Raw genomic sequence first — 21,223 nt, forward strand, 5'->3', positions numbered from 1 at the left:
ATATTAAAGGAGGTCCACAGTGCAGCTTAACAGTATGGGGTTCACTATAATGGGGCTTTATTTATATACATATAAGTCTTTAGGCCCTTTTTATTATGGCTGACATTTTAATTAATATTTCTGAAAAGATGTCTACGAATTTGTGTCATTCGCTTATTCTAGGTCTTTCTGCAAGCCTATACAATGCGCATGCACATTATATACTGTACAGTATAAATCTGAGCATCACTTGCTGTCAGCGGCAGTTCAGTTTTTTCATGTTAAGAACGTGTGTACACTTTTTACAGAGATCCTTTTATTATGCGTGAGAAAGGAATGTGTGATGATACCGAGCCAAAGAAACCTAACTAGCACGAAACAAAGGAATAAAGGATTACCAGTGTATGTCGTTCTGTATTATTTTTATTTTTGTATCAATTTAATTATTTTTTGCTTTGTATATTTTGAATTATTATTAATTTTTTGTATATTTCATTTTTATTTGCTTTGTACACATCTAATAATTTTTGCCTTATATATATATATATTTTCTTTTTTATGTGTCATTATTTTTTCACTTTGTATATACTTAATTACCGTTTCGGTGTTGCCTTGTATATACTCCCACTAGTACAACGGCAAGTCTACGAATTTACAAAGTTTAAGTCAGGGGTTCGATTCCCCTCAGTAGGCTCAGCAGATACCCCTAATGTGGCTTTGCTATAACAAAACACACACACGCCTTGTATACATGCCATTTTTTCACTTTGTATATATGTGTAATTATTACGTTTTTTCCCTTGCTTTGTATATATATATATATATATATATATATATATATATTATTACATCTTTTTACTTTGTATGTGTGTGTAACATTTCTTTCATCATTCATACCGCGTTCTTTTTTGTCACGATTCATTGTAGTTAATTTTTGTTGTAAATAAATTCAAAATTGTTAACTTCAAGAGGTAAGTTTTGCATTACTTAACCCTAAATCATAGTACCTTATTTTTTATTTTATTTTTTTTCTTATTTTAACTTTGGAGAGCAGTCGTATTCCCACAACTGTCTGCAGGCAGTGAAGGGTGATATAGCTGTGTGGTCTTGTGCACCCACATATTGCTCTTCTAATTTCTAATCTTCTTATGTGAGGCCAGCAAAGTGGAGGTTAAGACTGATAGACAGTGTACCCCCATCTCAATGTGGGTCCCACTTCCCAGTCACCTCTAAAACCTGGGATACATTTTATAATCCTACATTGTAGCTTGTACCCTAGAATCTTTTTTAAAAAATATGCAGCATATTTTGTATAATTTTAATGTGTTTTGTTTATGGCTTAAAAATTGTTATACTGTAATTAATCAGAGGTTGGGATTTGCTCTTTTTAACGCAGTCCTTCCTCATGATTTTGTTTACTTAACTTTATTTGGATATAATTATTTAATTTCATTTTATAAATGTATATACACGTGTGTCTTGAATCAATATACATTACAGTTAATGTAATGCTTTATATTTACCTTCAATGTTACACAATGGTTTTGTGGTTATTTATGCATGTCATAAAAGGTAAATTATTCTTTGTAACATTATGGTTGTATTATTTTATATTGGATTTTAGATCTGCATTTTAAAATTGAATGATTTGATTATTTATGCTCAAGGGTATTTGGTATTGTACTTTTTAATAAAGCGTTTATTTTACATTTATTTTAGTGTTCTGCTTATCTATGTTCAAGGGTATCTTGATATTTGGTATTGTACTCTTTATTTACTAACTGGTTTATTTTACACTTATTTGAGCATTCTAATTATCTATATTCAAGGATATTTTGATATTTGGTATTGCAATCTTTAATAAAGGGTTTATTTTACATTTATTTGAATGTTCCAATTATCTATGTTCATGGGTATCTCAGTAGCTGTTATTGTACTCTTTAATAAAGGGTTTATTTTACATTTATTTGATGCGATCATAATTTATCCATACTATAGCTTTTTGCTTTAATACAGTTAAGAATTATTTCAGCGTGTTATAACTGTCATGTTCATTGTTAGAAGATATATTTCATTTTTGCTAAGTAATTTTTACTCAGTTTTTGATTTTATGTTTAATGAGTGAAATTTTGGTGTTAAGAGTTTTTGTAATACATTGTGTTATATACTGTGTTTCTCATGACATAAAATCCTTGATTTTGATGTGTTATATACAAGGCTGGATTAAGGGTTTTATTGGCCCTAGGGTTTTCAACTCATAAAGGCTCTCCTTGCAACACATTTATAGTCATAGGATGAACCTCCTAATTAGTGTGAAGCCCCAGATTTCAGCCCATGGTTTAATCTGGGGTTGACTATATATCGTTGTTAAAAGGTATTTATCACATAGCAGTAACTGATGACATCCATATTAAATGTTTCATTTTGTACAAATAGTTTTGAGAAAGGGTTGTGTTATCCGTGTTGTGTGTTTATAGGAGCAAGTGAATATTATGGTAATCTGTAACACTGTACTGGGATAATCTAATTTTTTTAATGGTTTACTAAATTAAATGCAAGTTAATATGATCATCTTATACCACACCCATGACAATGTCAAGCAAAGCATACATCCTTAGTTTCTCAGTTTGATATACTAGCTCCTGGACCATCCACATTTAGGATTGTGTGTTATTTCATTTTGTATTGGAATGATTTCAATAGAGAATATGTTATATTTGGATTAATAAACATAAATGTTAAACCTAGACATTATGAATAATAAATCTTTGGCAAAATTTTTGCAAATTTCTTGGTTTAGTTTGAAGAATTCTGTATAAAAATTCTATAGTTTTTGGCAACAAACAATAACTAAGTAACTGAAACAATACCTAAGTGACTGATAAATGGTAAGATCCTTTGGTCAGTAGCAATTAAATCCACTCTTGCTAAAATTATTAACTCTGTATGATGGCCCGGCATGGCCAAGTGGGTTAAGGCATTCAAGTCGTAATCCGAGGGTCGCGGGTTTGAATCCCCTTCGCACCAAACATGCTCGCCCTTTTAGTCGTGGGGGCATTATAATGTAACAGTCAATCCCACTATTCGTTGGTAAAAGAGTAGCCCAAGAGTTGGCAGTGGGTAGTGATGACTAGTTGCCTTTCCTCTAGTCTTACACTGCTAAATTAGGGATGGCTAGTGCAGATAGCCCTCGTGTAGCTTTGCGCTAAATTCAAAACAAACTCTGTAGGATCAGCAAATGTGTTAAGTTCTCTTTATCTCATTGAACAATATTACTGATCAGTGATATGTCACTTTATAACATGATTTTCTTTGTGGTGTACTGAGATTAAATACAATTTAATTTTTCTGAAATAAAAAGAAAGAACAGAAAGGTTGTGAAAAATGTCTAATGAAATAATCATTAGATTAGTTGGTTGGTTGTAAGCACAGTTTCACAATGTTCGATCTGTGCTCTGGTCACGAAAGGTATTAAAAGCCAATTCTTAGAGTTGTAAGTCTACAGACTTAGCACTGAGAAGCTATACATTAAATAACTGTTGACAAATTTCTCAGTTTTAAAGTTAACTTTTACCATTTTTATAAAACAAAACAGTACTCAGTTTACTTTTATTTAGGTTCTGTGGGTCTTTCCTCTCAGTAGCCTATACCCTACTAGGATACAACCACCAAAATAAAAAGGTAGATGCTTGTTGCTAATAAAAGAACACTAGTTTATAAAGTGCATGAGCTGCCACAATTTGTAATTCATTTTTAAAACTCAAATATTACATATGGGATGCACCTTGGTTGTGTCAGATCGTACATTTTCATTCATAAATGCCACTTACATATTGGATGTACATAGCGAGTTAGTTGAATATTTAATATTGAATTTTGGGCTTGTATGTTATCAATTGGAAATCACATACTAAGTTGTGTTTTTTTTATGATTTTATGCAAAAAAAGTCAGCATGAACATAAACAATAAAACACAAAAAGAAACTATACTACATTATAGTCAACACATCATCCATACACAATTACATAAACAGAAATACGTTCAGCCTGCAAAATACGTAAACAAACATACCTGACTCATATAACTGTATTTCTGAATAGGAAACAATTTCTGATAAATTGTTACATAAGCTAGTTCCAAGTATTTACCAGGCTAAAATTACAATACATACTCCAACCTTATTTGCAAAGATCTTTTTCCAGCAAAGCTCTCAGATATCACAACATATGTTATTTGTATACAACCCCAGTGGCCATAACAAAATACTACCTTTTCTAATTCATATCAAAGACTGGATAGTCAAAAAATGCTGTGTTTAAGATGTAATAACCTGTTGCTACTGTTTTCACAAGGTACACTTTATAAACCCCAAAACATAGTTAAGTCACAGACATGAACTTATTAAAATAACTAAACAACTGACAAACATTTTCAATACCATCCATTTTTTAAGTACCAGTTGCATACTTATCTTATGGTTTGTAACCCAAAAAATAGGCATTACACTGTCAAGAAGCACCTCAACTGACTTTTATTCAGGTTTTAAGCAGTCATTATAAATAAATTACACCAATACTCTTTCATTCACTATATTTTCAACACAATTATTACTGTGTTAATATCATATAGGCTATAGAAGTTACATGATAACCTTATCCTAAAACCTAAAAAAATATTTCAGTGTAAAACCATCTTAGTAAAATAAACATATAATAAAGTTAAACATAGATTTTTTTAAAACAGTATTTTAATTTTATCAGAACAATGTTTTAGTTCCATGAATCAAAACTGTAATATACTTATTTACTAAAATAACAAAATTAAGTCACTTATTTAAAAAACAAAAAAATACGTTTATTAATGCACTCTTGCTATAATCAAATGTCGCAGGTCTCTCAACCTTAAATGTACAATTTTGTAGGCAACAGAACTCTTACTTTTCTGCTATAGATAAACTGTATGGTTTTTCTGCATTACTTTTGATAGGCATAAGCAACATTTTCCCATCACTTGTTGATAGTAATAGCATTTGAAACATTTTGTGTAACATGATTTCCTCTGATACGAATACCTACCAATTTTGAAAGTTTGAGCTAAGCCTAAATGGTGTAATTCTAAAATAAATTAAATTTACTAATACAAGTTATTCTAGTGTGTTTTTTTATAGCAAAGCCTCATCAGGCTATCTGCTGAACCCACTGAGGGGAATCGAACCCCTGATTTTAGCGTTGTAAATCCATAGACATACTGCTGTACTAGTACAGGGGGCAGCAAGTTATTCTAGAAAGTAGCATACATGACATTAGAACTTAAATAAGTGCACTGATTTGTCTTAAATTTATTTTTCTTTACTTTTATGTTAAGCCTAAATCAACGAGATGAACATAAAGAAAAGTAACAGTTACATTAGTATTATACAAATAGTATTTCATATAAACAAAACACTAGACTAATGAATACAACTTTTCTGAAAAATATTTTGTCCAGTAGAATAAACATAATGTAGAACAATTTTAACTTTTGCACGTTAGATTATAAACCATTTGATACATGCCAAACTTATTGTAAATATTAACACCTATATTATATTTGTTCTTGATTAAAAATGCCATAGTTTGTACAAGTTAAAACGTTTCAAAATTAATAGCAATGGTTAATAAAGATTTACAATGTCAAATCTTCAAAAATAAATACCCAGAAATTATTATAAAAAATGGACAAAAAAATCCAAACAATCTTTATATATTATACTTCGTTATGACTGTAAAAGAGAAATAAACAAGTAGAAGCATACTCAAGAAACGTAACTTTGAATATTTTTATAGAAGTAGCTGAGATTTTCAAAAGTTAACCTCTCAAAACTGAAACTTAATGTATACAAAAACACCCAATTCATCTGTTTTGTTGTTCACATACAACTAACTCTGCATATAAACACAAACATTCCACAATGTATAAAGAAAACTAAAATTAGCAGAGTGGCACTAAATTAAAAAAAATACACTTCAACACAAGAATATAAAATTTGGCTTTCCTGACTAAAAAATAATATACCCGACAAACCTGAACGGGTTTTCAAAACTTCTCAAAAATTTGAAAAAAATATACACATTCACAAATAAATATACACATATAAATTAATATACTAGGGTAAGGAACTTACAACTTTTCAATTTCTTCGCTTTTTATCACTTAATGTAATTGACTTCAACTATCTAGGTTTGAAGTTTACTGACAGGAAGACTTTACAAAAGCTTTATTACAATTAGAAGACTAGTTTGAAAAATCTTGCGAGACAGTCATTTATAATAAATTCTAAAGAAATCAAACACGTCTCGAGTGTGCTGCCAACCGTTGACAGACCATTAAGTTAATGTGGGAAAAGTCGTTGAAACTACACTTGTGGGAAAAGTCGTTGAAACTACACTTGTGGTAAAAGTCGTTGAAACTACACTTGTGGTAAAATTCATTGAAACTACACTTGTGGTAAAAGTCATTGAAACTACACTTGTGGTAAAAGTCGTTGAAACTACACTTGTGGTAAAAGTCGTTGAAACTACACTTGTGGTAAAAGTCGTTGAAACTACACTTGTGGTAAAAGTCGTTGAAACTACACTTGTGGTAAAATTCATTGAAACTACACTTGTGGTAAAAGTCGTTGAAACTACACTTGTGGTAAAAGTCGTTGAAACTACACTTGTGGTAAAATTCATTGAAACTACACTTGTGGTAAAAGTCGTTGAAACTACACTTGTGGTAAAAGTCGTTGAAACTACACTTGTGGTAAAAGTCGTTGAAACTACACTTGTGGTAAAATTCATTGAAACTACACTTGTGGTAAAAGTATTGGTTAGAGAATTGTGAAATATAAATTGTATTATACAGTCTGTAATTGTAATTAATGCTGAACTAACTAGACGTAAATAACTGGTTCAATTGATTATATATTTTGAATATCTTTCATAAATTACTTAACTGTGCAAGATATTTACTTCATAAAAACAAACATGTATACATATAGTGGTAAATCTCCCTCCTTCAGTTTCAAGTCATTAAACGTCAAAACCATCTTTTAGCATTGACATGTCTTAAAACTCAATGATAAAACTCTTCAACTAACCCACAACTTAGAACAAACCACAAAAACTCTTCAACTAACCCACAACTTAGAACAAACCACAATTATGATTTACTTTTCAACAGTTGTGTAACTTATTCCAAACTAGGAATAAATATACAGTTTGAAGCTACACAGTGTTCTATTTTTCAGGTAAAGTTAACATTCTTAAATCTACTTAAGTAAATATATCAAACAGTTTTAGGTTGTCTTAACTATCCTTATAGTTGGAATGAGTTTTGTAGATTAATTCCAAACAAAACACACACTTAAAAAATATAATCTACTCCAAGCTGGACTAAAAGCTGTTTTGAAAACTTACAAGTTTCAATCAAGATTTGTATGAATATTTCATCTTAATCTAATGATATAAGTTTTCAATTTACGTTTCTGAGTGAAAACCAACAACCTCGGAGTCTATAACTTCCAGTTAATAATGGCACACAAGAGCTAATTTTCAGTGATGTCGAGAAAACCCACTTGTAGAGAAATATATATGTAAAAACGGCTCGTTTGGGTTGAGAAAATATTTTACGTAGAAGGTCGAAACGTTGTTCACTCCTATATGTAAAAAATGTTCTCAACCCAAACGAGCCGTTTTTACAAATATAAAATTTTATTTTACCAAACCTAACATATTTATTTTATACAAGTATCTGTATATCCCGTATTACTGAATAGAAACGGTTCATATTAAGGCTAGCATGAGCTGTGCACCCACACAGAGAACAGACATTTAAGGGGTGCAAATCCATAACTTTGAAGGCAAGGAAATTTTTTTATCATTATTATTAGTATTATGAGTCTGCAGAATGTAATCTCTCACAGGGTGTTATCAATGACCAGTACAGTCCTGGAAACATGGAGAAATAACATGGTGACTTTAAGTACTTACAAAAATAAAAATCTACACAAACAGAAACTTGTAAAGTAAAATATGTCCCTAACATGTGATGTTAACCATTTCAAGTTTGTAAGACAAACAACATTTCAGATGTTTAAACTTAAGTTTCTTTTGCTAGTTGTGCCACTTTAAGAATGATAAGTCCTAATACAACAACATCTGACAATTTTCTGACACAATAATGTTAACCTTAAATATGTAAGGTGACTTGTTTGTAACTTACATAACAAATCAGTGTTCAACTCGTACAAACAATTGATATCCAAAGTATCTTCACAAACGAGCTGCTCTACTCTGTCTGGTAAATAAACACTGCTTAGCTAATACACAAATTTTATAGACTAGATGATGTTTCAAAAAGTGTTGACTTCAGCTGTGAAAATATAATAAAAACAGACAACACTGACTTTATCTTTTAACACCCTGTAACCAACCAACAAGAATTCATTTTAATAGCTCCACAGATGTATTTTTTATGGTCATCTGTCCAATGATGAAAGACAATTCCACATCTTCCAGAAACAGGCTTATTGTAGGCAGTCTACACTGAGTTTCTGTCATCAAATTGGTTTATAAAAAACTGTTGTAACATATTTCTTTCTATAACGTTGAGTAGAACTTAGTACCAAAACGCCATCCTGAAACAAGATTGAGTTTTATAGTCACTGGATGGAAAGATTTGTTAATGTTATACGCAAGTGTACATTTAAATTTGTACCAAACTTAATTATTTACCTGGAAAACCAAACAATAACAGTTCTTCTAAGTAAAAAAAGTCCCCAATGTGCAGAAACAATAAATAGAAGACTTTTATTGTTTTTAGTACCTCATTGTTAACAAACCAAATATAGACTTTTAGCAGAAGAATGCATCAGAATTTCAATTACACCCTTTACATACAAGTTATCATAAAATGGTCATGAAACAAATAATTACCTTTATTGAGAGAGCATAAAGGTGATTAAGCATGACATGGTTTGGTTCTGGAAGTAAGGTTGGTTCACACTAGTGAATAAAACCAAAACCTCTATATCAGTAAACACAAACAAAAAGTAAACAAGCAACAGCAGAACTTAGAACATGATAAACTGTATACAACAATCTGTGAAACAGTTATTTCATTTGGGAGCTTTACTTATATTTACTAAACATACAACTGGCAGCCTTTAGTGAACCCTAAAATAATTATGAATTGCTGAGACTAAGTACTACTGCTACTGATGTTACACAAACTTACTGAGATTGGGACATCCTTGTTGAGAATCACTTGAAGCAAGTGAGGCGGGAGAACAGGTGGCCCAGGTGTTTTATTGTGAGGTCTTCGTTGGGGACTTTCTTGAGAGTACTCACCAGGGGGAGAACCTGAGACATCAGCTGTAAGAGAATCACAACACTGAAGTACATTTAATAAAGTCACAACTGATTACAATTTATTACTAAAACTGTTTGAAGAGGACAAAAGTGTATTAAGTTAGCATATACCAAATTTAGTGCAATTCTTTACTATTGCTTTAAGACAGACAAAAATATTAATAATTTATTACTGTGTGATTGAAAGATTTTTACATGTTTTATAGATAATATAAAAATATTCAATAGTACAGTAAACGTTTCTGGATTACAAAAAGAGAACTGAAACCCAATTATCTACCAAACATCATCAAATCTTTGTAATAATGTTCTGAATTTTATTAAGATTATTTTCATTAAATACTTTTCTAACCAGAGTACATTCATTCTGAAGTTGAAGCTAGAAAAAATATATATCTACACTGGATCATGTAAGTGTGCTAAGCAAGCATGTGAAGCTTAACTGTGGCAGACTTTGAAAATTCACAAAAAACATTTGAATATACACACATTAGAATAACGGTCAGGATCTTTCTATGTCTGAACGAGTTCTTTCATTGTTAAATAGTTACAGTTTATACTTGGAGTATAACATGACAAATTTAAGAAAATATTAATTCATATATATATTAAGTAATATAAAAATCACATTTTCTCTAATCTCTCTTAAAAAACCCTTTCTATGAAACTAATTTTTCTATTGGTATTATGGAGTGATACAAAAATCTTTATATGTATATACATTTAAATATTGTCAAACTTATTAAAGAGTCAAAAATTAGAAACATACATAGACCAACTTGTTGAAAAATTGTTTTTTTAAAGCCTCTTCTGATACTTCTAGAATAAAGTATACATTTGGCCTTTAAAAGGTACACACTTTATAGACATGTTCTGCTATCTTAGATCTACAGTTTCATACTTTGTGAGCCACTGCTAGCGTTGACACTGTCCATAGCTAAGGCTTCAAATACCTCAAAATCTTCTTTCCTTACTCTGACAACGTTGTTCTTAGATCCCATTCCGTTGTCACAAGTTGGCTTAAAATATAAACAGAAACTAATTTTAATGTCTTATAACGATAAAACGTCAAACACTGTTATAGAAAACATTCAGGTTCATAACATCTCATAATAAGAATAAAACATCTAAGGTCTTTGATTTCCTTATTAATTTTACACAATTAAAATTCAACATAAATCTAATACACTGCAATTTTTTCAAGAGTTTGCTGTGAAGACACATTTAGGGTAAAAACAAACCCAACAAAAAACAATGTTCCTAATCTGAAAAAGCATCCAAAAGATATATCTATCATCAAAGTGTGGGGCCCTAAAAACAAAAGTGCTAACAATGCCTGAAACGTGGCTCAAACTTCATCATGGGATAATCTCAAAGACAAGTTTTAACAGATTGGCCATGCAATTAAAATGTTCTCAGTGTTACCCGTTAAAATACTTCAGTGTATTCGATTTAGTGATACACACACACAATTATGTACTTTAAGGACAACAAAAGATCTGTTGGTCCATCTAGGATGTCCCATTACTAAACTTTAATAAAATATTCATTGTCTGCTCTTATAATTCAAGTATTTATCAAGCCTTATCTTAAATCAATTGGCTCTATCACATCTGTGAGGAATCTGTTCTAAAGGTTGACAACTGAAATAAGAAACTTAAGCCGTCTTAGCAGAAGATTCTTCTATAGTATAGAGTAATGTATGGTCCTACTATTCTCATCACTGAAAACCTTCAATACCTCAATCAGATCCCCTATAACTCTTATTTTTTCCCCAAAGAAAACAAGTTCACAGTTGAGAGATCCTAACATATCCTTGTGTCATCTCTTCATCCCAGGTATCATCACACAAGTCCTCCTCCAAACATTTTCCAATAATTCAATGTCCTTTCTGAAGTAAGGACCTCAAGATTGAATACAATGCTCTAATTGTGACCTAACCAATGACTTATACAAGGGCATTATAACCTCTTCAGACTTCTGTTCAATATTTCTGAAAATATTTGCCACAAGCTACAAACAACAATCCATTGTTTTGATGGCTTAAAGGACTGATCAACCAGAACACCAAGATAATTTTCTTCCATAACACTGTTAAGGTTATTCCCACAAAAAATTGTACTTATAATTCAAATTGTGATATCCCACATGCATTATATTGTACCTACTATAAAGAAAATTTGTTTCCCATTTATTTGTCCAACTTTCCAAATCCTTTCCTGAAGCAGTAGCATCATCCTACAACAACCACCTAAAACTTTAATGTCATCAGCAAATTTAGATAATCTATTGACATTCCTTCATCTGTCATCGATGTAAATCAAAAATATCAAAGGTCCTAATACTGAACCATGAGGAATACCACTCATGACATTAACCAAGCTTGGCTGAACTTCATTTATAACAACCTCCTGATTTCTTCCATCTATCCAGTATTATATTAAATGAAGCAACTATCCCTGACACCTGCAAAGAAAGTTTTTTTAATAAGACTTTATGTTGTACCTTAACAAATGCTTTCTGAAAATCTCAGTGCACAAAGTTCATATCCTTATCTACACAAGTAATCTCTTCAAATAATGTTAAAACAGTTGCAAGGCAAGAGTTTCTCCGAGTAAAACCATGTTGAATGTTCAACAGAATTTTAAACTTTGCTAAATGACTTTGTAAAGCAAATTCCATCAGGTTTTTAAAAACTTTTCCCACCATTAATTTAAGACTAAATAGGCCTAACCTACTTACAAGGAAAAACAGAATTAATATTACCAAATTCCAATCTTCTAACAACTATTAAAAAACTTAAAAATAGTAACAAGGACCTCAAATTTTCAGTTGTTAACCTCTTTAAAAACCCTCAGGAATGAGCCCAAGAACTTTATCATAATTTCAACTGTCAATTTCCTTTACAACAGCCTCAGAATTAATGTGATAAGGTTGTAGTTGTATATCAGCTGTTTGGGATGAATATGGCTTAAATATTCATGAGCCATCTTATAATTATCAGATATGAGCCTTTCTGTATCATCCTTCAAATGTTATTTTCCCATCCTATCCTAAGTATATTAAAAGAAATCCTTACTATTAATATTTGGTCAACTTCTTATCACAGAGTTTATAATAATCACATCATAACAATCAAGTTATGCTTATGTTTTTTTTGAGCAAATTCAGTTGTTTGTTTTCACCTGCAACAACTTTTCTCCATATAGAACGTGCCTATTTTTAATATGTAAACATTTGTTTTTGGAGTTTTTCACATTTGATTAGTATGCCAAATTAACTCAGTTGTCCAGCAGTTCACAACATACAATTCTTGTAGAACCAAAACATCATCACTCCTTATCTCCATATGCAGCAGAACATCAAATCTATCTAAACAAGTTCAACCAGTTGTTACCCAATCCCTGTCTCATCAACCATTTATATATTAGAAGTTAACAATAAACCTAAAGCACCATCATTTCTCATAGGTTCACTAACCACCTGGACAGTTTGTAAAACCTATCAACCTCACGATTAATTTTAATACTTTGTAATCTATACATTTAAAATAAACCTAGAATTACGATCTTACAAACAACAGTATTGTCTCACTTTAGTTTCTTGTTAACTTCATCTGGTGGTCTGCAACATATTCCAATTTAAAAAAAATCTACTCTTATAACCACTAAAAAACAATGAATAATTTTAATGTCATTACAATCACGATGACTTGTACATTTGTAAATAATAGAAAAAATACCTGTTTCATTAAATTGTTGTAACCCATATTTGTAATTTGTATATTATGCAGAGGGTACTTGACGTTAAGACAGAAAGTTCTAAGGTGATGTTCAGTTATTACTGTACATTCAAAATAAAGATATAAGATAGTTTTAAAGTATGTACAGTTATTGAGTAAAATCAGACTGTGTTTCCACAAAGTATTTGGATCAGTGTTTGTTATCATGCATATCACATAACCTGGTAACAAGTTGGTATTAAGTTTGTTATCATGCATATCACATAACCTTGTAACAAGTTGGTATTATGTTTGTTATCATGCATATCACATAACCCGGTAACAAGTTGGTATTATGTTTGTTATCATGCATATCACATAACCTGGTAACAAGTTGGTATTATGTTTGTTATCATGCATATCACATAACCCGGTAACAAGTTGGTATTATGTTTGTTATCATGCATATCACATAACCTGGTAACAAGTTGGTATTATGTTTGTTATCATGCATATCACATAACCTGGTAACAAGTTGGTATTATGTTTGCTATCATGCATATCACATAACCTGGTAACAAGTTGGTATTATGTTAGTTCTGGTAATGTTAGAAATAATGAATGTCATCACAGGCCAACAACATTATGACAGTGTACAAATATTCCATCATGTTTAACAGTTAAAGGAGGAAATAAGCTAATTTGTGATTGGAATGTGAACTGGATGTTGAATTATTCTGAAAAGATAATTAAAACGAGCCTGTCAAAAGCATAATAATGTTACAACAAAGTATTTAGATTATTACCCAACGATGTAACAAAGCTAAGATACCGGTAATTTACATAATTCTACAAAAATGAAAGTTGACCAAAAATGATTGGCTAGTATCTATAAAACTACATTTTACTGAATTATAATTGGTGGCATATTGTTCAAAACTCTCCCAACTTTCCATTTAGAATGTTATGACTGTCATCGTCAGAAACAAAATACAAGAAATTTATGGACACTGATGTTTTCAATCCAGGTCTGCTGAATTCAACTGGTTTTCAAATACTGCATTTTAAAATGTATTTAAACATTAAATTAAATAGATAAAAAATTTTCATTGAATAAATCTCAACACTTACAAGATAAAAATGAATGAACAACTTAGTTTATTTCTTATTTTTTGTTTTCTATATAATGGTTTAATGTTACCCCTCAAACAATGGGTTGAAGGGCTAATTTGAACAAACACTAAAATCTTCCTTAAAGGTGCATATCGTTATAGCAAATCCACAATGGACTATTTTCTACGAGCACCAAGGGCAAATGAGCCCCGATTGCAGCTTTGTAAATCTGAAGACTTACTGCTATTCCCACTGGAGAACATTCACATATATATATATAAACTGTTTTGACACCACCAGTTCCTCACCTCGTTAGGATTATGACGCCACTGACCATCTACAAGAAACTTGTACTGGTGCTCCCCTTCTGGTAAGTCCAATATCAGGACACAGTCTCCATGGCTGATGAATAAGACACGTCATTCGGTTTCAAAATCAAGTATTTATTGAACTCCAAGTTAATTACGTGTATCTAGTTCATTTCAATGTTAGGTTGGTATTTCATTTGTTAAAGCCACAGGCAGATTAAAGTAATTAAACAATGAAAGACTCATTAATCAATAATCCTCATTTAACAGTATATGACAGTGATTTATATAATGGATGTTAACCCTTAAAAAGGATTCAAACTACAAAGAACCATCTCAAAATATTCTCCACAACACCTCAAATGTGCAATATACATCTATGGTTGTAAAACAATTTAAACTACAAGAATTAAATTACATCATATGTTCCATCTAGAGTTCCCACCAACATCTTGCATATTACTGTATGCAAGGGTAGCATGATACAGCTCAGAAACTGTTCTAAGATTGCTATTTTTATTCTTTTGGTTTACATAAAAGCAGCTGCTTATTCGTTTTATCTAAAACTTGAATGGATGGACATTTTAAACTGATTCAGTTCTCTCTTACAAGTCGTTTATAAAAAAAACAACACTGCACAGCCAAACTTCGTATCTTTTGAAACAGGTGCTCTCAAATCCACGGGGTCATGGTACCCTCAAAATAGGTTACACACAAAAAAAAAAAAAGAGTTGAAAATATGTGGAAACAATCACTCCAATTTTTTCCTTAAGTACTAACTTTAGATTTTGATATAAAGAAACATTTCTTTTCAAGTTGTCCAGGTTTTTTTGTGCAAACCTACAAAAATGCTATGTACACACAGTTATCTGAAACACACCCACAACCAATGCTTGGGTTGCTCTTACCTCACTAAATAATGGGATTTGACTATCACTCTTATAGTACGCTCACAGACCCAAAGTACAGAGCTTATCTATGCGGGCAGGGCACACAGAGCATGAATTGTCAGTCAGATTAACCAACTAGATCACACCCACAATTTTAAAATACTCAACTGTAAGAAATAAAATGCTAAAACAAAATGGCTATCTCTGATTTTCTAATGTCACAACCATCCTTTTCTCTTTGTTAATGACCACATACTAACACATTCATACTGAACAACTAACTTCTGTTATTTACTATTATCATTCACAGCCATTTCCAACAAATATATCCTATTTAAAGTTATTATAAATCAACACAGACAGCCAGCTTTCTTATCAGATCAACTTCTAAAATATAATTTATTTACCTATGGATCATCTTTATAGGTTCCCAGTTGCTAAAGGTTCCACTCAGATAAACTTCTTTCTCTCCTAATTCCCATTTGAAAACAGTTGGTAATGTTGTCTCACTCTGGTTGACACCAATCGGTAAAGTGTTGGTGGTGGAACTCAAATCCACTTCCTGTGATATTTAAATAAGCAACACAAATATTACATAACTATCTGTACAACTGTTTTTTTTTCATAAATTACATAAAATGCATTTTTAACAAAATAAAAATTTATTAGCCTTCATTTTGTGTCTATATTTTGTACTTGTGACAAAGTTACTAGTGATGTTTTCTTAAGCTTAGAATTTTGAGCTACCAACCAAAGGGATGTTGTCACGAAATCCACCACTATCCATGCTAAGGGTTTGACTGGCATGCTTATAATGCAACACATGACTAAACATACAAATACATACATAAGCTGGATTTTGTAAAACTGACACTTACTTATTTATTATCCACATACTTTGGTTTTTCATTTATACAATATACAATTACTTGTAGACATGATCCAGTTTTGATTTATTTATTTATGGTGGTTGAAAGGTTTAGATTGTTAAAGTCTTTCAGCTCCAGCTGCAGGAAATATAATTTTGTACCCTTCAAATCATAAAAGCTAAATATATTTAAAATAAAGTTCAAAGTGTCTTAAGTTACCTTCGGAGAAGCAGGAAAATCCTCAACGTCATCTACTGATGGCTGATATATCATCTTGTTTTTCTTTCCAGTTTCATGGTTCTTTTCATCTCTACTAGGGGATGTTGGAGCACACTCTGTGTCAGAAGAATACGCTCTGTCTCGTTTTCCAGAACCAGTATTACCCATCCTTTTTAAGTGGTTTCTGGTCAACTTAAAACTGCTTGGATTTTCTGAATCTTAAGTACATTTTGTGAAACTCTGAAAAGCAAAAAACAACAACAAATAAAACTGTAAATGTGTTAAATTATTAGATTATTTAATTAATGTTAATGAATATTGAATAATACTGTGAAATGCATAAAGGATCTTACACCTGTAATAAAAATATATTAAATTTAACATTAATACAAACTTAACACACAAGTTTATATACAACTTGTTAATCTATCAACTTCAATATTATTAAGATTTCAAATTTGTATTTTTTTTGTGAATAGTTTGTTTTTGAATTTCGCAAAAAACTACACGACTGCTATCTGTACTAGCCATCCCTAATTTTGTAGTGTAAGACTAGAGGGAAGGCAGCTAGTTATCACTACCCACCACTAACTCTTGTGCTACTCTTTTGCCAACGAATAGTGAGATTGACCATCACATTATAATGCACCCATGGCTGAAAGGGCGAGCATGTTTAGTGCGACAAGGATTTTAAATCCCGACCCTCAGATTACGAGTTAAGAGCCCTAACCACCTGTCCATGCTGGGCCATAACATGTTAAACGGGCATTTTCTAACATTTGTTGTTAAGAATGATCAGCCTTTTAAGTTAACCAAGCAAGTGCTGTTATGCATTAGAACAAACAGTACTTTATTCTTGGTGACAAGAAACCCACTTTAAATAAAAATGTATCTCAGAACAGCTGGTATAAGTATCAACACTTTTATTACTAAGCAAAGAACAACGTTTTGACCTTCCTAAGTGCTTCACGTTAACATGAAGATGACCTGGTAAGGTCAAAACGTTGTTCTCTGCTTATAAATAAAACAGGATTTACCTATACAAATGTTGAATAGGAATCTAAATGTTAGGCCTCACTTAGGTACTATCTCTTGTCTTAGACTTCTTATCTTATGTAAGGCACTGAATTGAGTTTGAAAGTTTTCAAAGGAGGGCTAGTACTAATACAAAACCCAACAGGGAAAGAATGTCATAAGGTTAAAATCTCTGAAATATTTCTATTCAAAACAGAAGAAAGAAGAGGATATTGCAGAGATGTTAAAATTATTAAGGAAACTAATAACGTTCACATATCATTGTTTTTCAAACTTATTGGTGAAAAAAGAAAAGCAGGACAAGAGAGCACAAATATAAATTTTGTTTGTCAGGGTTGGAGACATCTTCATACAACCTCAGCCAAGACAATTTTCTAGTGCTACCTTTAGAAACTATATATACCTAAACTTAATATTAAAGAAAGAAAGTATTCCAATATATGATCAAGACAAATACAACCTTAATACATGATAATAGCTTTTCGAACAAAAACAATTTAAGTATTCCTCTTAAAACATAGCTACATAATATACTACTTCTAACTACAGTTTTCAACAAACGAACACTACAGTCACGTTCTTACACCAATGATTCGGAGATCAATCGGTCACTTTGAGAGTTAGTTATCAGTTACACAGTAGAGGTCGCTACGTAACAAGTGGGAAAAAATGTCCCGAAAACATAGTTTATTCATAATATTTGTAAAATAAACAATGATTGAAAACTAAAACAGATCAATGGCACATAGCATGCTGCAAAATAATTTAGTTTTGGACGGTTCATATATATATATATATATAGTCGTTGAAAATGAATAGTTCTTATGCAGTAATAACCAATGCTATAATAATGAACTGGCAAACAACTGTCAGAGGCAGAAGAAATGGCCAGTGTTCTATCGAAACATATATAGTATATTCCCTCCGGAATAAACTAGTTTATTATGCTTATGAATTGTTGTTTACTATTTTATTATTATGTTAGCATAGCGTGCTTCCGTGCTCAAGTATCAATACTGTAATATAACTTTAAAACAACAGCCAACAACTGAGCATTAATTATACTAATGTTTCAAAGTTACAAATTCATTTGATGAGAATCGAAGATTAGTCTACTATATAAAGACGAAAAGTCATCTGTCTGTCACGCCAATATCTTGACCGCTGTAGTAGAGATCGACATGCAACTTTCACGACTCTGTTTGCTGCGATAAGCAAGTTTATATATTTTTAAAATTCTTCCAGCCATATTAAGCAAATAAAGAAAACCTTTTCCAACAAAGAAGTAAATACAGGAATCGCTAATATCAATTGATATCATGACGTTTTGTCAACATACACCAGTAAACCACAGCAAATAAGAAAGTGACACTTGGTAGTTACCAACATTAACTTTAAGATCGCGACCCTATTATTCGTAACAGACTTTTACTTCACAGAACCAGTCAAATTATTTCAAACATGTGGTGGCGGCTTTCCTCTTTAAAACAGTGTTAATGCTTCCTTTGTACTAACGCCATGGAATTCAGATTAATAGTTTCTTGTCATCAACCCCATGCAATCAGTACTGCCGTATCAAGCATCATTATTTATGTGAATTGCTTAGGCTAATATCATGTGAAGCTAACCGCTCTTCATATTTTATAAAATTTAGTAAATTTGTGAAAGTTGACAATGAATAATAACTGTCCTGAACAACATTTCTTTATCTGGACGTTCTTTCACCTAATAGTTTTGCTGCTTTAAACCTGCTGTCTTTAATCCAAAAGACACAAAATAATAACAGACAACCTCTACTTTCAGATAAAGCTCTAGTGAAAATGTTAGATTGATAGCTCACATGACTTTTTTGCACTGATGTTCGCAAAATTTTTCGTCAAATTTAATGGTTTTTGTTGAATATATTTGCACACGTAACTTATATTTATATCAAATGAGACTCCTAACTGTACATTGTAAAAATCTATCAGTGTACCAAATTTGAAGTAAATACATTAAAATTAAATGTGTTTTTTCTATTAAATAAATTTTCCGGTTAATAACAGATGTCCTCCAGCAGGTTATTTTGGACGCACGACACACTACCGCTTGTCTTAATCCTTCAAAAACAATGTAAATACTAGCCCTACTCTCTTGTTTGCTTTGTTTTTGAATAATTGATATTAGCTATTCCTACATCTACTTCATCTTTTGAAAAGTTTTTTCGTAAATTTTATGTATATAAAACAGATGATGCGCTATTTTGGTATAAATGCCCTCTCGCCTGATATTGCTGGCGTACAAAAATCATAATCATTGACTGGCATTCCCCATTACGTTTGCTTTGTTGTCAAGGTGACACACATAGGTGAAGCAACATAGACATTAATACTGACATCATGGATATTAGGTTGGTGTTGGCCAAGATATTAATACTGACATCATGGCTCTCAGTCTGGTGTTGGCCAAGACATTAATACTGACATCATGGATCTTAGGTTGGTGTCGGCCAAGACATTAATACTGACATCATGGATCTTAGGCTGGTGTTGGCCAAGACATTAATACTGACATCATGGATCTCAGGCTGGTGTTGGTCAAGACATTAATACCATATAAACGTTTGACTTTCCTCAACCACAGATTCGTGTTTATGAGGTGGAACAGTTTTTCCTTTGTTATTTCAAGATACGACCAAGGAAGACACTGACTACTTTTTTAAATGTTTCAAACAATTTATTGTTTGAAATAGATGGTATTAAGGACAGGGTGTGTAATTCTTGACTTTTAAACTTGATGGAATAGTGATTAATTCAATTGAACCCTGGAACAAGGACATCCTTAGTAATAGGGATATAATCATAACTGAGTTGTGTAGATGTTTAACTTGGTAGGGAACTGATCTATCATTGATCCAAGTCCAAGGATCATAAGAAGGATCTAGGGGAAAAAATGTTTGCTACCTATGATGTATCTTCTACATGGGAATACAAATCCCACAGTAATGTACGGATAAATATATCTTCTAGAAAAGTTTGTAGAGGTACTGGCGAGCAAAATGATGCATTACCACTTGGCTGTTTGAAACATCGAAAACATATCTTTGGTGACTAGATTTGAAACAATAACTTTGAACATGCCACAGAAGAGGAAGTAACCAGCAGCTGCAATGGTTGTGCCTCAGACAGAATTTCCTGAGATGGTTACCACAGAAATATCTCATCCCAGTTTTATCGTAACATAGCAGTATAGTTACACTGGATATCAGTGATTGGACAAGGCTTCCTAGGGCCTTCCATGATGTTTGTGCCATAACTAGTGCTACTGGTACCTCTATCTAAATGTCACTCTGAAAAGATGTACCAAAGCAAAATAGGCAAAGCTGCCCACTTCATCCAAGTGCTAAGCAGATTCATGAGACTATAACCAGGTCATGGCTGTTACTTCTTCAACTCCAAATGACTAACTGATCCAAGCTGAGATTTGGCCACCTACCTGAGATTGCAGTAATCAGCTTGCTTTGAAAGGCTTGGTGGTATGTTCATCTCATTCTGGGCTGCGTAACAGTTGTTCTGTGCTTATTAAGATAGGAGTGCCATCAAAGTCTTAAACAACCTTGCCTTGCCATGCATCTGGCGCTCTAAGAAGGCCACTGCTCTGGCCAATTCAAACTGACTTTATTCTGATGAATAGAATTGGTTAGATGTAGATGAAGAA

At 31.9% G+C, this 21,223-nt stretch overlaps 1 protein-coding gene across 3 annotated transcripts; it reads right to left on the reverse strand.

The window, feature by feature from the left end:
- Positions 1–4,493: 4,493 nt before the first annotated feature.
- On the reverse strand, positions 4,494–18,152 carry LOC143226803 (5'-AMP-activated protein kinase subunit beta-2-like). 3 transcript variants are annotated; one of them, XM_076458233.1, is made up of 8 exons: positions 18,075–18,152; positions 16,493–16,732; positions 15,812–15,966; positions 14,515–14,608; positions 10,274–10,391; positions 9,239–9,375; positions 8,938–9,006; positions 4,494–8,639 (listed from the first exon to the last, which is right to left on the reverse strand). In XM_076458233.1, the coding sequence occupies exons 2-8, from the start codon at positions 16,658–16,660 to the stop codon at positions 8,562–8,564; spliced, it is 819 nt and encodes a 272-aa protein (XP_076314348.1). In that variant the 5' UTR covers positions 16,661–16,732; positions 18,075–18,152; the 3' UTR covers positions 4,494–8,561. The 3 variants fall into 3 exon arrangements, with proteins under 3 accessions (XP_076314348.1, XP_076314350.1, XP_076314349.1); XM_076458235.1 differs by having other exon boundaries at positions 18,112–18,133; XM_076458234.1 differs by having other exon boundaries at positions 17,988–18,107.
- Between the last annotated feature and the right edge of the window lie 3,071 nt (positions 18,153–21,223).

This window comes from Tachypleus tridentatus, chromosome 9, assembly GCF_004210375.1.
Source record: "Tachypleus tridentatus isolate NWPU-2018 chromosome 9, ASM421037v1, whole genome shotgun sequence".
NCBI lineage: Eukaryota > Metazoa > Arthropoda > Merostomata > Xiphosura > Limulidae > Tachypleus > Tachypleus tridentatus.

Excerpts from the sequence above, each read along its gene's own strand:
- LOC143226803 (XM_076458233.1), bottom strand. The coding sequence starts at position 16,660 with ATGGGTAATACTGGTTCTGGAAAACGAGACAGAGCGTATTCTTCTGAC. Across the intron at positions 15,967-16,492 it reads ATTTTCCTGCTTCTCCGAAG|GAAGTGGATTTGAGTTCCAC; the intron begins GTAACTTAAGAC and ends TAAATATCACAG. Across the intron at positions 9,376-10,273 it reads CGCTAGCAGTGGCTCACAAA|CTGATGTCTCAGGTTCTCCC; the intron begins GTATGAAACTGT and ends ATTCTCTTACAG.